The 18,024-nt window shown below is 46.4% G+C and overlaps 1 protein-coding gene and 1 pseudogene across 2 annotated transcripts; one reads left to right on the forward strand and one right to left on the reverse strand.

Moving 5' to 3' along the window:
• Positions 1–4,454: 4,454 nt before the first annotated feature.
• On the forward strand, positions 4,455–11,895 carry LOC106835814 (intelectin-2-like). Of its 2 annotated transcripts, none has more exons than XM_044758581.2 (8): positions 4,455–4,656; positions 4,946–5,009; positions 5,640–5,750; positions 7,359–7,606; positions 7,947–8,105; positions 8,503–8,623; positions 9,476–9,579; positions 11,645–11,895. In XM_044758581.2, the coding sequence occupies exons 2-8, from the start codon at positions 4,952–4,954 to the stop codon at positions 11,795–11,797; spliced, it is 954 nt and encodes a 317-aa protein (XP_044614516.1). In that variant the 5' UTR covers positions 4,455–4,656; positions 4,946–4,951; the 3' UTR covers positions 11,798–11,895. The 2 variants fall into 2 exon arrangements, with proteins under 2 accessions (XP_044614516.1, XP_044614517.1); XM_044758582.2 differs by having other exon boundaries at positions 4,478–4,656; positions 5,643–5,750.
• Positions 11,896–13,824: 1,929 nt separating this feature from the next.
• Positions 13,825–15,206, reverse strand: LOC106835813 (voltage-dependent anion-selective channel protein 2 pseudogene; annotated as a pseudogene).
• Positions 15,207–18,024: the final 2,818 nt, after the last annotated feature.

Below are 18,024 nucleotides of genomic sequence, written 5' to 3' on the forward strand. Positions count from 1 at the left end.
CAGAGCCAGCCCTTGGTAGGGGAGGTTCCAGGTGAGGGCATTTCTGTCCTTTGGCCTCTCTCTTTCTTTCCTGGTCTAACAGGCTCCGGAGACCAAGGTGCCTGTGGTTTCAGCACCCGGGAATAGTCCACCACCCAGTGTCTCCAACTGCTGACTTCCAGCAGCAATGGCCCACCCCTGGAGCTGTGGGGGCCTCCGAGGAACTTGGCATTTCTCATACTACACCACTGAAATACGCCAATGGAGGAGATACTTTGGACCAAAGAACATAAAAGTTATTTATTCATTTGGTGAGGAAGATTGTCCCTGAGCCAGCATCTGTGCCAATCTTCCTCTACTTTGTACGTGGATGGCACCACAGCATGGCCTGATGAGCGGTGTGTAGGTCCACACCCGGGATCAGAACTGCGAGCCCGGGCCTCCGAAGCAGAGTGTTCGAAGTTAACCACTATTCCACTGGGCCCACCCCTAAAACTTATTTTTTTGATCAAGCAGTCGCAAGTGGAATAATTAGCCTTAGGAGGTAGAGGATTAACTTACAAGCAGAGATCAGATTCATTCCTTTAATAGAATTATACCGAGTTTCTATTGCAGGCCAGATCATGTGAGAGATTCCAGGAGGAGGCAGGTGGGTGGGAAAACAAGGGAATCACACCAATGTCTTATTCTTGTCCTCAGGATCAGGGTTGGCAAACTGTGGCCTACAGTCTGGTTTTGTATGGCCAGCTAGCTAAAAATGGTTTTATATTTTTAATGATTGTTAAAAATAAGCAAGAAAACAAACAAAACACAAAGAAGAATGTGCAACAAAGACTATGTGGCCACAAAGTCTGTAGTGTTTATTGTCTGGCCCTTTACAGAAAAAGGTTGCTGAGGCCTGCTTGAGATGATCTATCTAACGATGAAATTAGATACATAAGGAAATAATTAGCCTTAAACTATATAAAGAGAAAGGGTTATAAATGGACATTGAATAAATGGAGAGACAAACCAAGTGTTATGTTAGAATAAACAGTTGAAAATGACCATTGTTTCTAAGTTGATTTCTAGGTTTAGCACAATTGCGATAGAAATTCCAGAGTCACCATTGTCCAATTTCATTAATAATCAAAGAAATGCAGATTACAAGTTTGTTTTTTTCTAAATTTCAAATTGACAAAGAAAATGATAAATCATTGTTCCTAGTAGTAGACTCAGCTCATCATTCCAATCCTCCTTTCTGCTTGTTCCTTCTAATGTCAGTAGGAAAACTCAAATTCTCGGCATCTTTAGTAGCTAGGGATGGCCAGGTAACAAATTCTAGTGAGGAGTAGCCTAACTGCTCTTTGTTCACTCCTTCTTCTTTCTCCCTGGAATACAGATGTGATGCCTAGAGAGACAGTAGCCATCTTGTGATCACAAGGCTGAAAATCATATATGAAGGATGATGAAACAGGAACATCAAAGAAGTTAAATACCCTCTTGACACAGTTGAGTCCCACACCAGTCCTGCAATGCTGACCCCTGGAATTTTTGCTTTGCGATAAAAATCTGCTTACCTATTTAAGCTGCTATGATAAGATTTTCTGTTATTTGCAGCCAAATATAATCTTTGTTGATATACTAGTTTTGGCTAGGGGTTCAAGAAATAGAGTCTTATTCACTATTGGTAGAAAAAAAAATTGGCACAAATTACCAGGAGGACAATACAAATAACTTCAAAAGTGTTCATATTATTTTACCCAGATATTTCACTTCTAGGAACTTTATCTCTAGGCAATAATTATAGACATAAATAAAGATACATGTATAAGAAAGTTTAGTGCAGTGTTCCTTATTATAGTGAAAAATAGAAAACAGCTTACCTGTCCAACACTAAGGAGATGGGTAAACAAATTAGTAAAAGTTTATGTAAGTGAATATTTGAAAGTCTTCTTTGCAAAGAATCTTTACTAACAGTAAAATGCTCAACAGTTTCATGAAAGTAAATAAACACCCAAGTGTATGCATTTTTCTTTCTGTCTCTGTATTTATACCTAAATGATTGGAAGTTAATAGGAGCTATCTTTGAATGGCAAGCGAAACGGAAACTTCTCTTTGATTTTTAAAGTCAACCTGAAATAAATATATAGGGAAGAATAGCAAACAACCATTTAAGAGGAGAAAAATATGATGTGGGCATTAGCCTTTCTTGGTATCAAAATACATTCTTAAGCTATGATAATTTTCATGGCGTAGTACTAGTCAAAAGTACATGAATGGACCCTGAGTAAGAATGCCCTTAATGCCTAATGAAAGCGTTAATTAGGACTGAGAACATTTCATAAGCAAACGCTGGGAAGAGAAATTTGCGAGCTGAAAAACATCAATTTAGATCTCACCTCACATCATACGTGAAAATTAACTTCAGAGATCTTAAAAAATGAAATTTAAAAATTCCAGAATTTGCAAAGAAATGTCCTAGGTGGACAATAAACATAGGTAAATGTGTGATGGAAGCACATTCTTCTTCCAGTCTCCTGGAGCCACGTTCCTCGCCTCTCCCAGTAGAATGGCCCAAGTCCTGGTGCTGTGGGAAACCCAGCAGCATGTCACCTGGTATCACTGAAGAGCCCCCACAGGGCCTGTGTTTCTCCCTGGTGAATCTGCCATTCAGCCAGCTCCTGTTCTTATCTACTCCTTATCATTGCTCTGACTGTGGCTGCATTGTTTTTCTCTGGCCTGCTTCGTCCCAAATAGCACACCACATCTCTTCCTTGTTCCCCAAAGCACTGGTAAAACCCAGAGTGTTGTGTGTATTAAAAATTTTATTGATTAATTGACAGTGGGCACATGGCATAAAAGAATTACAAGGAAGAAAAGACACTTTTAAATTTAGCATTAGATATCGTCATTCCTAGAAATTCCTGGATGAGTGGAGCATTCCAGCTGGTCTTTTAGTACCTTGTGGAATCAATTTCTTTCATTCAACTAATGCAGATTGAGGACCTACTACGTGCCAGGCACTTTGTGTAGTCCTGGGGATATGGTGATGACCCACACACAGTCCCTGTTCTCATGGAGAAGGAGAAAGGTATTAAGCAAATACCTATAGAAATACTCAAATAAAAGGATTCAGAAGCTTCCTGAGGAGGAACTCACACAGGTGTTCCAATGATGGTAGCTCAGGCTTCTATGCCAAAGGTCAATCAGAATGTAGCATAGTGCCCTTCAGATGTATCCCCTATCCTCACCTTTTTAGCCTTCTGTCTGGGTCTAAGAGGGGGGATTCTGGAGGAAACCCTGAAAGGGCAGTTTCACTGAGGTCACTGGGGCACTGGGAAACCAGTCCTGCTTTGGCCCCATCATAGGAGAGGACAGGCATTTCCTTTCTTCAGCACCGAGCAGGGTGGGTGTCTCCTGCCCCTTGGACCGCAAGGAGACGAGGTGCTGGAGGCCTGGGAGTGAGAGGAAGCAGTGCCCGAACATCAGCAGCTGGTCCCGGTGAGCAGGCCCAGCACCAGAGGCGGCAGGGCTGGCGAATCTAGGCCCCATGGGGAGCCGGAGCCTTGGCAGTGGACAGTGCTGAAAGGTGCCGGCAGGCTGGGAGTGCGTGCAGAATGGAGAAATCCTCTTTGTTAGCACATGTAAGACACGGCCCAGGGAATAAGGACTTAGAAGAGGAGGGGAAGTTCCCGACAATAGGAGGAGATGAAAGCCAAGAAATTTCAGTGCCATGAATGCCAACGCAGCATGACCCCCCGCTGGTGTACCCTAGGAAAGTACCAGGTACATTAAAAAGAGTCAATGATATGAAGTTGATAATTGTACTGTGGTTATGTATGAGAAAAATCCCTTTTCTTAGAAAACTCGCACTTATCTAGGAGTAAAGGGCCATGATGTGTGTAACTTACCCTCAAATCATTCAGGAAAACAATGTGTGTGCACGAGTGTGTGTGCACAGAGAGAGTGCATAGATGATAAAGCAAACGGGGTAAAATATTAACACCAGGTGAACCTAGGTAGAAGGCATATGTGCGTTTTTGTACAATTTTTATTTTTGCAATGTTCTGTAAATTTTAAATTATTCCTAAACAAAAGGTTCATAAAACAATGAAATTACAGTGTGATGCATGTCCTCATTAGTGTAGGACAAAGCAGAGCAGTAGGTCAAGGAGAAAGCCATCAGCTTTGCCTGGGGGTGGGGGTGTCAGGGGGGGCTTCCCCGAGAGGCTTAAGCAGAGCTGAAGGATGATGTCCTGACAGGGATGCATGTGAGGCGCTGGAGCAGCTCATCGAGGTGGGAGGGGGGAGGCGGGAGGGAAGAAGTGTAGGGTCCTACCTGTCCTGAGTGTCTGATTACCTAATAAACACTGCAGCCGCTCGGATGAAGCAGAGACCCGCTCCTCAGATGGTGAGTGTCACCTGTGTGACCCATGCTCCTCTGGCCAACCACACGCCCCTCTTACTCCCAGAGGCCCAGCCCAGGGACCTTCAAAGGGAAGCACGTCAGAGGGAGGGGCCAGCAGCCTGGGCAGGGCTGGGCAGGGCTTGCAGCGTTTGGCTCTCCCCAAAAGGGCTCAGCACTTCACTTGAGTCAGGACCCTCTGCAGAGGCAGGGAGCTCTGAGTCTGCACCTGGCAGGGAACTCTCAGCTGTGGCATCTGTGAGGAAGGAAGGAGGGAGCTCTCTGTCCCGGTGAGGATTTCTGAGTCAGCGACAAGACCTGTGGGTGTGGGGAGCAAAGATGTGAGCTCAGGTCTGGTCTTGGTCTCAGGGATTGAGAGTTTCCAAGAAAGGAGCCCATGGCCCCTCAAGAACTTCTAGGATTGGGAAGGGATGGAGGCTATTCGGGGAGGTTCCAGAATGCCCAGAAGCCCATCACTTTCCATTTTTGGTTACGTGACTCAGAAAGGATGGAGAGCAAGGATGAGTGGAAGGGAAAGGATGGTGCAGCCAGTGACTTGTGCATCTGCTTTCCCCTTAGGGGACAATGGCCAGATTCTGCTTCCTGCTGTTCGTCTCTGTGGCCACCAGAGGGTGGAGTGCAGGTAAGTGACTCAGGCGCAGCAGTTTCTTCAGCTCACCTCTCCTGTGCAGGGGAGTGAGGGGGTAGAGTTGGGCTGGATGCTGACATCCTGGGCCTGAAGGAGAGTCATGGAGATGCACAGAAGCCACATGTGGCAGCTGACTTGAGATGTGGCCTGGGTGCTGATTGCTGGCCTCTCCTGGTGTCTGATCTGAAGTAGTCACAGCGTTAGCTAAGTCATGTCCTGGGGCCTCACCCTGTGCCTGTGTGTGGCTGTGAAGGGGCTCAGGAAGGGGGTGGTAAGGACTGTGTCCCCTCCCGGCTACTCCAGCTCCTGTGGCCTTGGCCTCTGCATCTCCAAAGGAAGCTAGGTGGTCACGCTGTGTCCCGGAACATCCCCCTCCAGTCCCCATCCTCCCAATTCCATTCCTCACAACAGGTGTAATGATAGTTTTCAGTTTTAGTTAGTTGAGAAGAAGAATTCAGTGTTAAGCCTGTACGAGATTGTGGTCAGATAGTCTTAGCAGACGGAATCCTGGGTGCTCACAGCATAGTGACGAACTGGCGAAGTGGGCAGGGGCTGGGAGCTGATGCCAGGAAGGATGGTATCAGGCAACAGACTGTTAATGAGAATTATTCTCACATCCTCCAGCAGTGGCCCAGGCTCCTGAGATGTTCCAGGACAGCAAAACCTGTGCCTCCTCCCTATCTTTCCTGCCTAGAAGCTGCAAGGAACTCAAAGAAAATTGCTACAGAGCAGGTGGTGAGTATTAACCAACCCAGTCTTCTCTCCTTGAGGCCACTTTTTAGCTTAACAGAGCCCAGGCATGGAAATCAGGAGGAATGTACCCACCGCTACTGTCTGTTCTGGCTCCAGCTCCCACCCAAGGAGCTTTCCAGTGGGAATTTGGCAGCTTTATGTCCCACCCAGTCACAGCAGGCATGATCTTCTGAGCACAGGGAGAAGGCAGTGTTCCTGGCGACACATGGGGTGGTGGCAAGAGCCATGATGAGTCTAAGAATTTCCTCTAGTTGGGAGCTAATGTTAGCCTGTCAGTTTCATGGGTGCTGGCAGGAAACATGAGACTCCAGAAGCTGAGATGAAAACCTTTGTTATTCACAGCAATAGCAGTAGCCAGAGTATCAGCATTTTCTCGTGCTGGTTCCCTGAGCCCCAGTTCCAACACGGTGACGTGAAGAGGGCCAGGAGACATCTGCACAGGTAGTGGTTTTGTCAAGCAGGCTGACAAGTGGACTGGTAAAGAAACAACAAGCCTTTTTTAGATCAGACAGTTTAGATCAGACTCACATAGACTGCAAAACCAAGATAGCAAAGGTGTCACCTTCTCCCATCCCTTGGCCCACAGGACAGCACAGAAACGAAAGGGGCCGGATGACAATGTAACATGGGTAGCGAGGGACTCTGATGCAGAGGATCTGACCCAGGCTGCAGCTATGCAGTTTTGTCACCTGTAGCTGCATCGTAAGAGACTGCGGCGGGCAGCAAGGCAAAAAGCCCCAGGCCTCATCAGAAGCTGGAGTCAAAGACAAACTGTCTCACGACAGCCTCCCTGCAAGATAGGGAGGTGGGTGAGCACCGACCTTGTAGCAGCCCCCACAAGCCTGCCAGGCTTCCGTGTTTCAGGAGGATGACAGGTGTTCTACCAGGGGTTAGGTCCACTGTGGTTAGGCCTTGCCCATGTGGCACATGTGGAGATGTGCAAAGTGGCTAGGGTGGCACAATGGAGCCTTCTCCTCCAGGGCTGTGTACAGGAGAGGAACTCTGAGCTTCGGGAATCTGAATCTTACACAGTCACACACCATATAACGATGTTTCAGTCAACAAGGGACGGCACAGATGATGGTGTCCCATAAGATTAGTACCACATAGCCTAGGTGTGTAGAAGGCTATATCATCTAGTTGGCATAGGGACACTATGTGATAGCACAATGAAATCACCTAACGATGCATTTCTCAGAGCATATCCCCGTCATTTAGCGAGGCGTGACAGTATAATGGTCAGTGGCCTTGCCTGCCCTTTGCTCTGGGATGAACTTGATGTAAACTTGGGATGTGATAGGGTGCTGATTTCTGGCCTCTCCTGGCCAGAAGCAGGCACTATCCGGAGAGAGACACCATCTCTCTCTTCTAAGGCTGTTTGCTCTGCAATCTCTTTGAAAAGATAGTGTGGAACTAAGGCAGGCAGTGCCTCTGCTCACAGATGACCCAGAGAGAATTGTCTTCCCACAAATGAGGATGTGTGGGAGCCTTCAGAATACGCTTCTGATTTCCCTGAATTTTTCTGGTTGTGGGGCCTGAGAATAACCATGTGCTCTCAGACAGGGGGCTCTGGGCTCGTTCCCTCTGCAGATGGTGTGTATCTCCTCCGCACTGAGAATGGTCTCATCTACCAGACCTTCTGTGACATGACCTCTGGAGGTGGCGGCTGGACCCTGGTGGCCAGCGTGCACGAGAACAACATGCTGGGGAAGTGCACAGTGGGCGACCGCTGGTCCAGTCAGCAGGGCAGCAAGGCAGACTACCCAGAGGGGGACGGCAACTGGGCCAATCACAACACCTTTGGGTCTGCAGAGGCGGCCACCAGCGATGACTACAAGGTTGGTGCCACTCACCACCATTTTGTGAAAGTGTGAGGAGCTGAGTGTGGCTCGACCACACCATATAGAAGGGCGGGTTGGAAGATGGGGATGTGGAGACAGGGCTGGAGAAGAAAGACCTACTTCCAGGTCTTGAAGCACAGCTTCCTCCCAGCAAGGCCGTTAGGGACCTGGGTGGTGGGAGGCATCTTCATCTGCTGGAAGTAGGGGTGTCTGAGCACTGCTGGCCACCTGCCCTCCTGGAGCCCAGAGCTCTCAGCTCCACTGAGGGCTGCGTGTGTGTGTTTGGTGCCTGTGGGACATCCTGGCCTGGTCAGGCTCAATGTCTGTTGCTCTCCAGAACCCTGGCTACTATGACATCCAGGCCCAGGACCTGGGCATCTGGCATGTGCCCAACAAGTCCCCCCTGCAGCAGTGGAGGAACAGCTCCCTGCTGAGGTACCGCACCAGGAATGGCTTCTTGGAGACTCTAGGACATAATCTGTTCGGCCTCTACCAGGTAACCAGGGCTGTTGGCTGGGGGGACCTTCCTCTGGTGAACAGAGAGCCAAGTGTTTGGGGTGAGAGGTAAGTCTTCTCTGTGGCCACGTGTCACCGTGAGGTGCCTGTGCTTGGCCACTTCTCCTACTCTGGGTCACTGTGAACTGCTGTGCTGCCTCTTTCAGGACCTCTGAGGCAGGCAAGGGGAGAGGCCTATGGGAGAGGAGCAGAGAGGGAGAGCGGGAGAAGGCCAAGGGGCTTGGGGCTGTCAGAGAGACACAGCTCTGGGGAAAGAGGCGTGACTATGATGGAGACGGATTTCTGAATAATGACACGGGAAGGCATTAAATCCCCTACCTCTCAATATGACGGCATCTCTGCTGTCCTCACACAACCACTCTTTTGGGTCCCTGCAGAAATACCCAGTGAAGTATGGAGCAGGGAATTGTTGGACTGACAATGGCCCAGCCGTCCCTGTGATCTATGACTTTGGTGATGCTCAGAAAACTGCATCTTATTACTCACCACTTGGTCAGAGTGAGTGTTGGCTTCCTCAGCCTGGTCTTAAATCCCACCGTGCCCTCTTGGGAAAAGTGTACATAAAACAAATAATAATTGCTAGCATTTCCTGAACACTTTACAATGTGCCAAGCTCTTTTCTAGGAACTTGACACAGTTTTGTGTCATTTCATCATCTTGAGAAAGACTATGAAGTTAAAATTACTATTATCTCCATTTTACAGGATATAAACCAAGGCTGCTTAACCACCACCCTGTGTGGCCTGTTAGAACAGTTAAGAAAAGGTGGAGGCTAGTGTTCACAGGAGAGAAAAACTAGCAAAGTGATGAGAAAATTTTATTTTTGTTATGAAGGACAGCTATTAATTATCTTAAAGACATTTTTCAGCATAATAAAGGCACAGAAGTTAAGTCTTTGTTTGGAAAATAAAAGCCATTACTGTTGACATTTGATATTTTGATGAAGGCAGTTAATGGTAGTTAGGAAAACAAACACACAGTAATTGGATGAGAAGCTTGTCCACAGAAACAGATGGCCACATCTGATCGTTGCTTGTCCTCCTGCACCTTTGGAGATCTTCTCGGTGATCCTCTGTGGGGTCTAATTTCTCCTGTAGCAGACAAGTGTCCTCTTGTGAGCCCCAGCCTTTGTCCTCTTGCCCCAGATGGACAGAGGTTCTCTCCTGGATAAGTTCAGGGTCGGATGTCCCACCCACAGGGCACACAGGTGCTGGGCTCCACCACTACAGCTTGGAGGGTTGGGCTGTGACCTGAACTCTTGGCTTAGGGAATCCCTGAGCTGGTCAAAGGGAAGCTATTTCCGGTTCCTCCTTTGAATACTTGGCCCTTTCTCTGCTGCTTCTTTTCCAGAGGAATTTGTTGCAGGATTCATCCAGTTCAGAGTGTTTAATAATGAGAAAGCAGTCAATGCCCTGTGTGCTGGGGTGAGAGTTACTGGCTGCAACACTGAGCACGTGAGTTTGGGGAGATCAAAGCGTGTGCATGTGTCCGTGTGGGGTGTGTTGATGTGTGTCTCCAGGGCTTGCCTTTTTACTTTCTTGATGGTATCCGGTGAACATAATCTATTTCAATGAAGTTTAGTTTATCAAGATTTCCATGTATCGTTAGCACTTTAAAGTTTTGTTTAAGTATGTTCCTATGTTGAGGTCATGATGATATTGTCCAACATTCATATTAACTTCCAGAAGCTTTCTGTTTTTGTTGTTTTCCCAGTCTTAGAGGAGAGAGCACCATAGCTGTGGAGACTGGAGAGTGTCTTTGAGGGACAATTTGTGACTGGGGGAGGAGGAGGGAGTCAGAGCCACAAGAAGAAGGGCATTCACTTAGGGCCCTCTTGCCTCCCCAGCTGACAGTCTGAGAATGTGACCCTGAGATTACTCCATCTTCACATCCCCCTCAGCCATTGGTTTGTCCATTTCAAGATGAGGCAGCTGTGCCCTCATGGAAGGACCCCTAGATTGTGATCCAGAGGATAATGCAGCTGTGGGTCCTGGGAGTGCAGTTGGGTGTGTCTCTTTTCCTAGACAACCGTTTCCTACACTGGCTTCCCTGGCTTCTTACACTGTGCATTAGTGCATCTTTGCATATAACCTTCAGGCATTGATTCTTTCTTTAAAAATACAAGCATAGACTGGTGGTGAACACGATGCAGTCTATACAGAAACTGATAGATAATAATGTACACCTGAAATTTACAGTGTTATAAGCCAATATGACTTCAATAAAATAATTTAAGTAAATACAAGCAGAGAACTCCTGCAGAGTGCTAGGTGTTAGAGGTGCACAGATGACATAGCCATCTTAAGAAGCTATGAGTGGGACAGAGATGGCGATCTCCCGTGGTCTGAACTGTGAGGGTAACGTAAACAAGGGGCTCTCAAACACGATAGAGGAGCTTCTAATTCTACTAGTGGCACAGAGTTGATTCTCTAAAGAAGGTGACATTTGTGATGAATCTCAAGAGATGTATAGAGTTCGACAAGTAGGAAAGGGCAGAATAGTTCATTTTTAACGTGTATGACTACGATGCTCAAAATCATTGGTGTTTGAGAGGGCATGGTGTGCATATTGGGCAGAAGCAGGGGCTGATGAAGAAGATCCCTATAGGAACCAGGACCAGGAGGGACTTCACATTATGTCAAGGATTTAGAGTTTATGTTGCAGGTGACGGGACTCAGAGAACTTTGAACAGAGGAGTGACGTGATCAGCTTTGGTTTTGCTAAGATGATGCATCGCAGTGTGGAGGACAAGGACTGAAGAGCAGGAGAATTAGGGGCCAGGAGACCGTGGGGCAGATGCAAAGGTCCAGATGCGACACACTAAGGTCCTGAGCCAAGGCTTTCTTGATGAGGTTGAATGAGCATGGATAGCTTCCAGGGATACGTAGGGGAAGGAATCATCAGTCCTTAATGAACAGATAAATATGGGGGGATGTCGAGCGAAGGAGACTAAAAAGACCTTAGGTGTTGGTTTTGGGTGACTGTGTACTACCAATTAAGACAGGTGGCAGGATGAGGAACAGATTCCTCAATCAGGGACAGTAAGAGAGATCATTAGTTTTGTTTTGCTCAAGTGGGGTTTTAGATACCTGTGAAATATCCAGGTGGGGACACCCAGGTGGTAGTTGGATATGAGGGTCTCAAGAATGAAACTATCTGGGCTGGCCTCAGAGATTAGGAGTATACTGATAGTATATGAGTATGCTAATAATGGCTGAAGTCATGGGAGAAGATGAGCCATAACAGGGAGAGTGAGATGTGGACTGAGCTCTGAAGAGCATGTAGGGGATGGGCTGAGGAAGAGAGGCAGGCCAAGGGGCCTGAGAATGCATGTTCAGGAAGGTAGAAAGGAAGTCAGGAAGGAGAGTGATTTCAGAGTCCACAGAGGAGAGGCTTTTGTGGGAGGGAGTGGTCAAAGCCAAGTTGGATGAGGACCAAAGATTCCAGGGGACTTGGCCATTAAGAGCTCAGAGCGTCAGCAGAAAATCCGTCATTGTGTCTCTTCTCCTTGCTTCCCAGCACTGCATCGGTGGAGGAGGATTCTTCCCGGAGGGCAACCCCAGGCAGTGTGGGGATTTCTCCTCCTTTGATTGGAATGGATACGGAGCTCACACTGGTTACAGCTGCAGCCGGGAGATAACTGAGGCAGCCGTGCTCTTGTTCTACCGATGAGAGCTCTGTAGTTGGGAGACCGGGAACCCAGATACTCCGAAGTGGAAAAGCTGGAATGCTACCAAGGAGGAGAGGAGAATAAATTACATCAATTTGTGGCTCTAGGTTTCTTTGAATTCTTTTTACAAATCACCTGAGACCTTGAGAAATATCTTAAAATAATACCTATTATTCTGGTGAATATGAGTTTGTAATTTCAAGTCTCAGGGATCCCAGAACCCAAGTGCGCCCCTCTCTCTAGGAGCCCCGAGTTAGATTTACGGGCAGGGGAAATGCTTCCTGTTAATTCTCCCTTCCATACTGTTATCAGCTGATCAAATACAGCCCTCAATATAAACATTTTAAAGAAGAAAAGATGACTATTATTTAGCTTCGATAGAAAAAAAGGAAACAGAGGGCACAAGTTCCCAGTTCCTTACTCTCTCCTGCTTCCACAGTCAGGATACTCTCCCCAAAATGATTCTAGTACTTATTCCAATGTGTGTGTGTGTGCGTGCATGTGTGTGTTTCTATGCCACCAAGAAATTCTCCAGCATCAGCTGGGTGTCCTAGAACTCAATTCAACTTTGGTACTATCTACTCAGAGATAGCATCAGATTCCACAGATTAAGGACTCAGTCCTACCAAGAGTGCTGCCCCCTCCAATTTAGATGACAGTCACAAGCCCAGATTGTCACCTGTGCTTTTGACCAACTGGCTATAGATTGGAGGTTCCAAGGGCTCTCTCAATAGGTTTGATTAATTTGCTAGAACAGCTCACAGATCTCAGAGGGACATTTTACTTACTAGATTATCAGTTTATTATAAAAGGATATAACTCAGGGAGAGCCAAATGGAAGAGACGCATAGGCAAGGTATGAGGAAAGGGCAAGGAGCTTCCATGCCCTATTCAGAGCACACCACTCTCGCTCATCTCCATGTGTTCATCAACCTGGAAACTCTTCAGATGCCATCCTTTTGGGTTTTTATGGAGCCTTCTTTACATAGGCATGAAGATTAAATCATGGGTGATTGATTCAACCTCCACTCCCTCTCCTCTCCCTGACGGTCAGGGGAGTGGGACTGAAAGTTCCAAGCCTCCAATCATAAGGTGGCTTCTCCTGGCAACCAGCCCCCATTTTTCAGTGTGGTCCAAAAGTCACCTCATTAACGTAACAAAAGACACCTTTGTTGCTCCGGTCACTTAGGAAATTCCCAGGGTTTGAAGAGCTCTGTGCCAGGAACATAATGAAGACTAGATTTATACTTCTTATAGATCACAATATCGCACTCCCCAAGGGTGGATGTGACTGGCAAGGTCTGGGCTCCCATCTTCAGTTGCTTATCAAAAGGAGGGCCAAGAGTTCCAGAGAAGTCTCACTGTGTCATCTGTGCAAACAGGATGCTGACGACAGCAGTCCTGGCTTGTGAGCAGAGCTCAGATGTCTTATATAGTTTTGCTCAAAATACAAATCTGACTCGAACATTCCCCACTTCCCATCACCATTCTTTTTCTCCTTCGCTGCCTGTGGACTAGAGCAACAGTTCTCAAATGGGGCGGGAGGTGGGAGAGATAGGGGTGATCTTGCCTCTCAGTAGGGCTGTCAGATTTAGCAAATAAAAATACAGACATCCACTTGAATTTTAATTTCAGATATAACAATATTTTCAGTATAAGTATGTCCTGTGCAGTATTTTCTCTGGTGCCCTATGCCTAGGGACCATTTGGCAATATCTGGGGACACTGTCATGACTGAGAGGTTGTGTGAAGGACGACAAGAGCCATCTAGTGAGTGGAGGCAGGGATGCTGTGAGACGTCTGACACTGCACAGGACGCCCTCCCCACAGCAAAGAATGATATGATCTGAGGTGTCAGCAGTGCTGCAGCAGAGAAGCCCTGGATTAGAGGATTTTGTTTAAAATCTATAGCATGGAAGTCCTGAGGCCCTGGCCATTGGCAGCTGAAAGCAAAGAAGAAAATTTTCAAAATTGTGTTTAATTAAAAAATAGGCCCAATGTTTGCTGGTTTGTTTTACAGTTTTTATCTATTTCATTATTGGTGGATAGCACATTTAACAGTTAAATACATTTAGATAATGTACAGGTGACTGCCACACTGCAGCATTGGTAACTAGATAAACAATCTAACTAGGAGCCAGTTAAGAAGAAACTGACTCCACATTTAAATACACCTTTTGTTTAGATCACCCTTTGTTTTGATTACTGAAGGGGTCGAGAGGAGTTGGGGGGAGCCTGCTGTTTACTCTGGAAATATATTAAGGACAAACCTTCTGAGACCCATTCCTGAGGGTTCCCACCCAGCTGGGTTAACCTCAAACTCCAGAGAAAGCCCAAGCTTGTGGCCTCCAGCATTAACTCTCACTTCATTGACCAGAACAGACAGTGTGAGCTTCACAACGGGCCTCAGAGTCTGCAGCCTACTCCACCTGAACTAGAGCTGTTGACTTTTGCAGAAATGGAAGCAGTGGGATCCAAAGGATGTTTAGCTGCAATGCCAAAATGAGGACTGTCGGTACCTAACATCCAAGCAAGATTCACTGAAGTGTCAAGATCTTCATGTTTTCTGACAAATGGATTCTCCAAACCCTGTCCCATAATTGACAATAGCATGTAGCTGGAAGTCTCTAGTCCTACACCCCATTGCAGAGTTATTCCTTGTCAGCTTTGATTTGGCACTGTCAAAGATCATCCAACATCCAGCAAGCCAGCCCTCAGAATCAAAGACAGCTGAACCATGGATGGCAGGTCCAGCAAATCCAAGTCCACATCACAACCAAGGTTTATACATCCTCTCCTGTGAGAAGACTTGAGTTTACCACTTTTCTTTTCCTTGTTTGGTGAGAAGGTAGTATCAAATGTCAGTTTCTACCCTTGACAAATCTGGTCTTCAAGTCTGATTCAATTCTGTTCCTAGAGTGCTTTCAGTGTTTCATTTTTCTGTGAAGGTCAGACCATACACTGTATGAATTTGGTCTCCAAGGTCCAAGTAATGTGACCAGTGTCTGCTTTAGATGGACTAGAGGCTGAGAATTCCATGTTACTGCATGATTTTGTTTTCACATCTAGACAACCTAAAACCACTTCCTCTGATGAAAATATCTTTGGCAGATTGGCCAAGGTCAGCATATGATGGAGGAATATCCATTGGCCACACTTCTCACTGTCTGTAGGTCACCATGACCAGGACATGAGAAGGGGTGATCTGGTGGTCTCCTGAGGGGTGTGTCACATCCGAAGCTTGCTCTTGCTTGCTCTGAGTTGGGCTGCAGCTCCCATGGTCAGAGGGCCAAGTGAAAGCCCAGTGATTGTTCTTGGCCAAACCTGATTGATACAGTACTTGGTCAGCTACTGCTATTGTATTTGTTTTTTTTCCTAGTAGCTTCTATTGTTTTCTCCCTCTTTAATAAAACTTGGTCCCTTAACAGCACATTCCTGCTTCTCCTTCCTATTCCTTTATTCCCTCTTTCTCTACTCACTTTTTTACCTCTTGTCTTGTTGTTTTCTCTCTCCCAATGTCAGGATTCTGCAAGAAATACACAGTACACTCAAATGGTAATGGAGGAGAATTTAACAGAGTCTGTCTGCAAAGGTTTAGCAGAGTTATGGGAAACCAATAAGAGATGTGTAGTTTCCCTGAGTAAGCAACACTAGGCAGCAGTTATCAGGGGTAGGACTGAAGGGCATGGGGAGAGAGCAGTTACTAGAACCCCAAGAAAGAACAGGTGTGGGAGTCTGCCAGATAGGAACTGAGTCTTGGTAGAGGGACGTAGCCAGCACATGGCAACCTTTATCAGGTTACCTTCATAATCCTTCTGCCCTTAGGACTCTTGCCAGTGCCTCTCATTGGCTAAATCCTTCTGGAAGCCCATGAATGAATACCATAAAGGTCAGCTTCCTGAGCGACAGAATAGGGTGAAGGATGCATCTTAAGGGACAAATGAGAAAAATCCCACATGCTCCACTCCTTTTGCCCATCAGCATGCATTTTTGTCCTTTGTCCAGATGACAAATTCATATCTCCAATCAGAGGACACACAATCATTCCATTAGCTCTTGTGTCCTTGTGGGGTGATAACAATTCAGTCAAATCCTCATGTGAAACCTAAGACATTAGGAACCACCAATGGTCTTCATATAAGGTAGCAGGGGCAAAGGATGGGGAATGAATTAAAACATAGAAAAGAGCTGCCACAGTTATTGCTTCTGTAGCTGGTCATGATGCCTTAGTTGATAATTCTAGTTTCATTCTTCCCCCACCCATTCCTTGTTTCCTTTACCCCCTACCAACATCTTGGCTGGAAAAGCCTGTGTAACCCAATTCTCCATTCTTGCTGGGTCTGAGTCTTGTGGTTCCATCTTTACTGGGTTGTGGCACTTTTTCATTGACCAGGAATATGGGTTAAAGACAAGGTCCTCCTTGTCTCCATTATGAAGCAACATTGCAATTTTTTGGGAAATCAGGTACATACTGCTAGTACAGTGACATCTTCTTTGCCTGCTGGATCATTGGCATGAGGAAGCCAAAATAGCAAGTGGGTGGACTCAACTTCCAAATTGAAAGAACTGTAACTGCATTCTCCGGTGGAAGCATTCCTCCAAACCCACTAGCCTAGTAGGACCTCCAAACCCATTGAACCCCAAGTTGTGGGGAATTAGAAGCAAAAATTCCTTCACTATATTACTTGCTGTAACCGTAATAGGAGCTATTTCCTTTCCACCCCTGGACCCCCAGACCTGTGCATTTAGGCTATTTGATGTGACTGGTTCATTAGTTTTCTTCAGCTGCTATAACAAAGCACCACAGGCTGGGGGGCTTAAGCAACAGAAATTTATTTCCCCACAATTCTAGAGGCTAGAAGCCCAAGGTCATGGTGTTGGCAGGGTTGGTTTTTGTGGAGGGCCGTGAGGGAAGGATGTGTTCCAGGACTCTGTCCTTGGCTTGTAGATGGCCTTCTTCAGCCTATGTTTGCAAATGTCTTCCTTCAGTGTGTGTCTGGGTCTTAATCTCCTCTTCTTATAAGGACATTAGTCATTTTTCTGGGTTAGGGCCCACCCACATGAACTCATTTTACCTTAATTATCTCTTCAAAGATCCTGTTGTTATATACAGACACATTGAAGTGCTAGGGATTTGAACTTCAATATATAAACTTTGAGGGGGGCCATGGGAACACAATGCAGCCCATATTAGGGGGGCAACCACATGTTGGCATCATTTATAGTTTGTGTCACATAGGACAGTACTCTTACCATGACAGGATGACACTGAGCCATTAGTAGCATATTTCATCACTTTAGCTATGGCCCCTTCCAAAAGATGGGGCTTGTGGTAAAATGATGAATTCCATAAAATGTGCCCCCAGTTGGAGGCAGTGTTTGTGAGATGCCATGATATTCTGTACGTCAATGAATGTTGGTGCCACCAGAAGCATTATGGCCAGGGAGGGTAAACCTATAGCCAGAATATATATCTATGCTTGTGAAGACCAATCATTACTCTTTGCCTTATAGAAAGGATCCAAAGTAACTCAAGTTGTCACTGGGTAGCTGGATGGTACCCCCTAGAGAATAGTGCCACATTGAGGTTCCACATTGTTGGCTGATGATGGCAGGTTGGATACTCAGGAGTGGCATCATTCAAATCAGCCTTGGTGAAGAGAAGGCCATAGTATTGAGTCTATGCAGATCCTTGTCCCTGATGCCATTGCTGCATTGTGCATGAGCCCACTAAATGAGCACTGGGGTGGTTGGGGAAAGACACTGAGTGCCATCCACAGGTTGGTGCACCTTACTGACCTGGTGATTCAGAGCCTCCTTACAGAGGATGCCCCCAGTGCACATTTACATGGAAGGCAAATTCCTTATTCTCTGTGCTCACATGTAGAGGTCCATTCATGTACTTCCCCTCACAGCTTTTTGTTGCCATTCTTTCAGTCCTACTCTATCCAAGTTCCTCCCCAAAGGGCCAACGTGCAAGCCACCGCTCATGAAGCAGTGTAGATTTGTACTTCAGGCAATCTCTTCTTCCTCACAAAGTCAGCAACCAGATGAATCACCTGAAGTCACCCTCAGGGAGAATTCCTTTTCACTATCACTTTTCAGGTCACCCCTGCTTGGGGCTGTAATACCGTGGCTGTCTACTTATAGCTAGAGCCAACAGATCAAGCAAATCCATTTGTAAATCACACTTTCCCTCCATTCCTTCTTCATTAACTGATCATAGGTT

The sequence above is a fragment of the Equus asinus genome, chromosome 25 (genome assembly GCF_041296235.1).
Source record: "Equus asinus isolate D_3611 breed Donkey chromosome 25, EquAss-T2T_v2, whole genome shotgun sequence".
NCBI classification, from domain to species: Eukaryota; Metazoa; Chordata; class Mammalia; order Perissodactyla; family Equidae; genus Equus; species Equus asinus.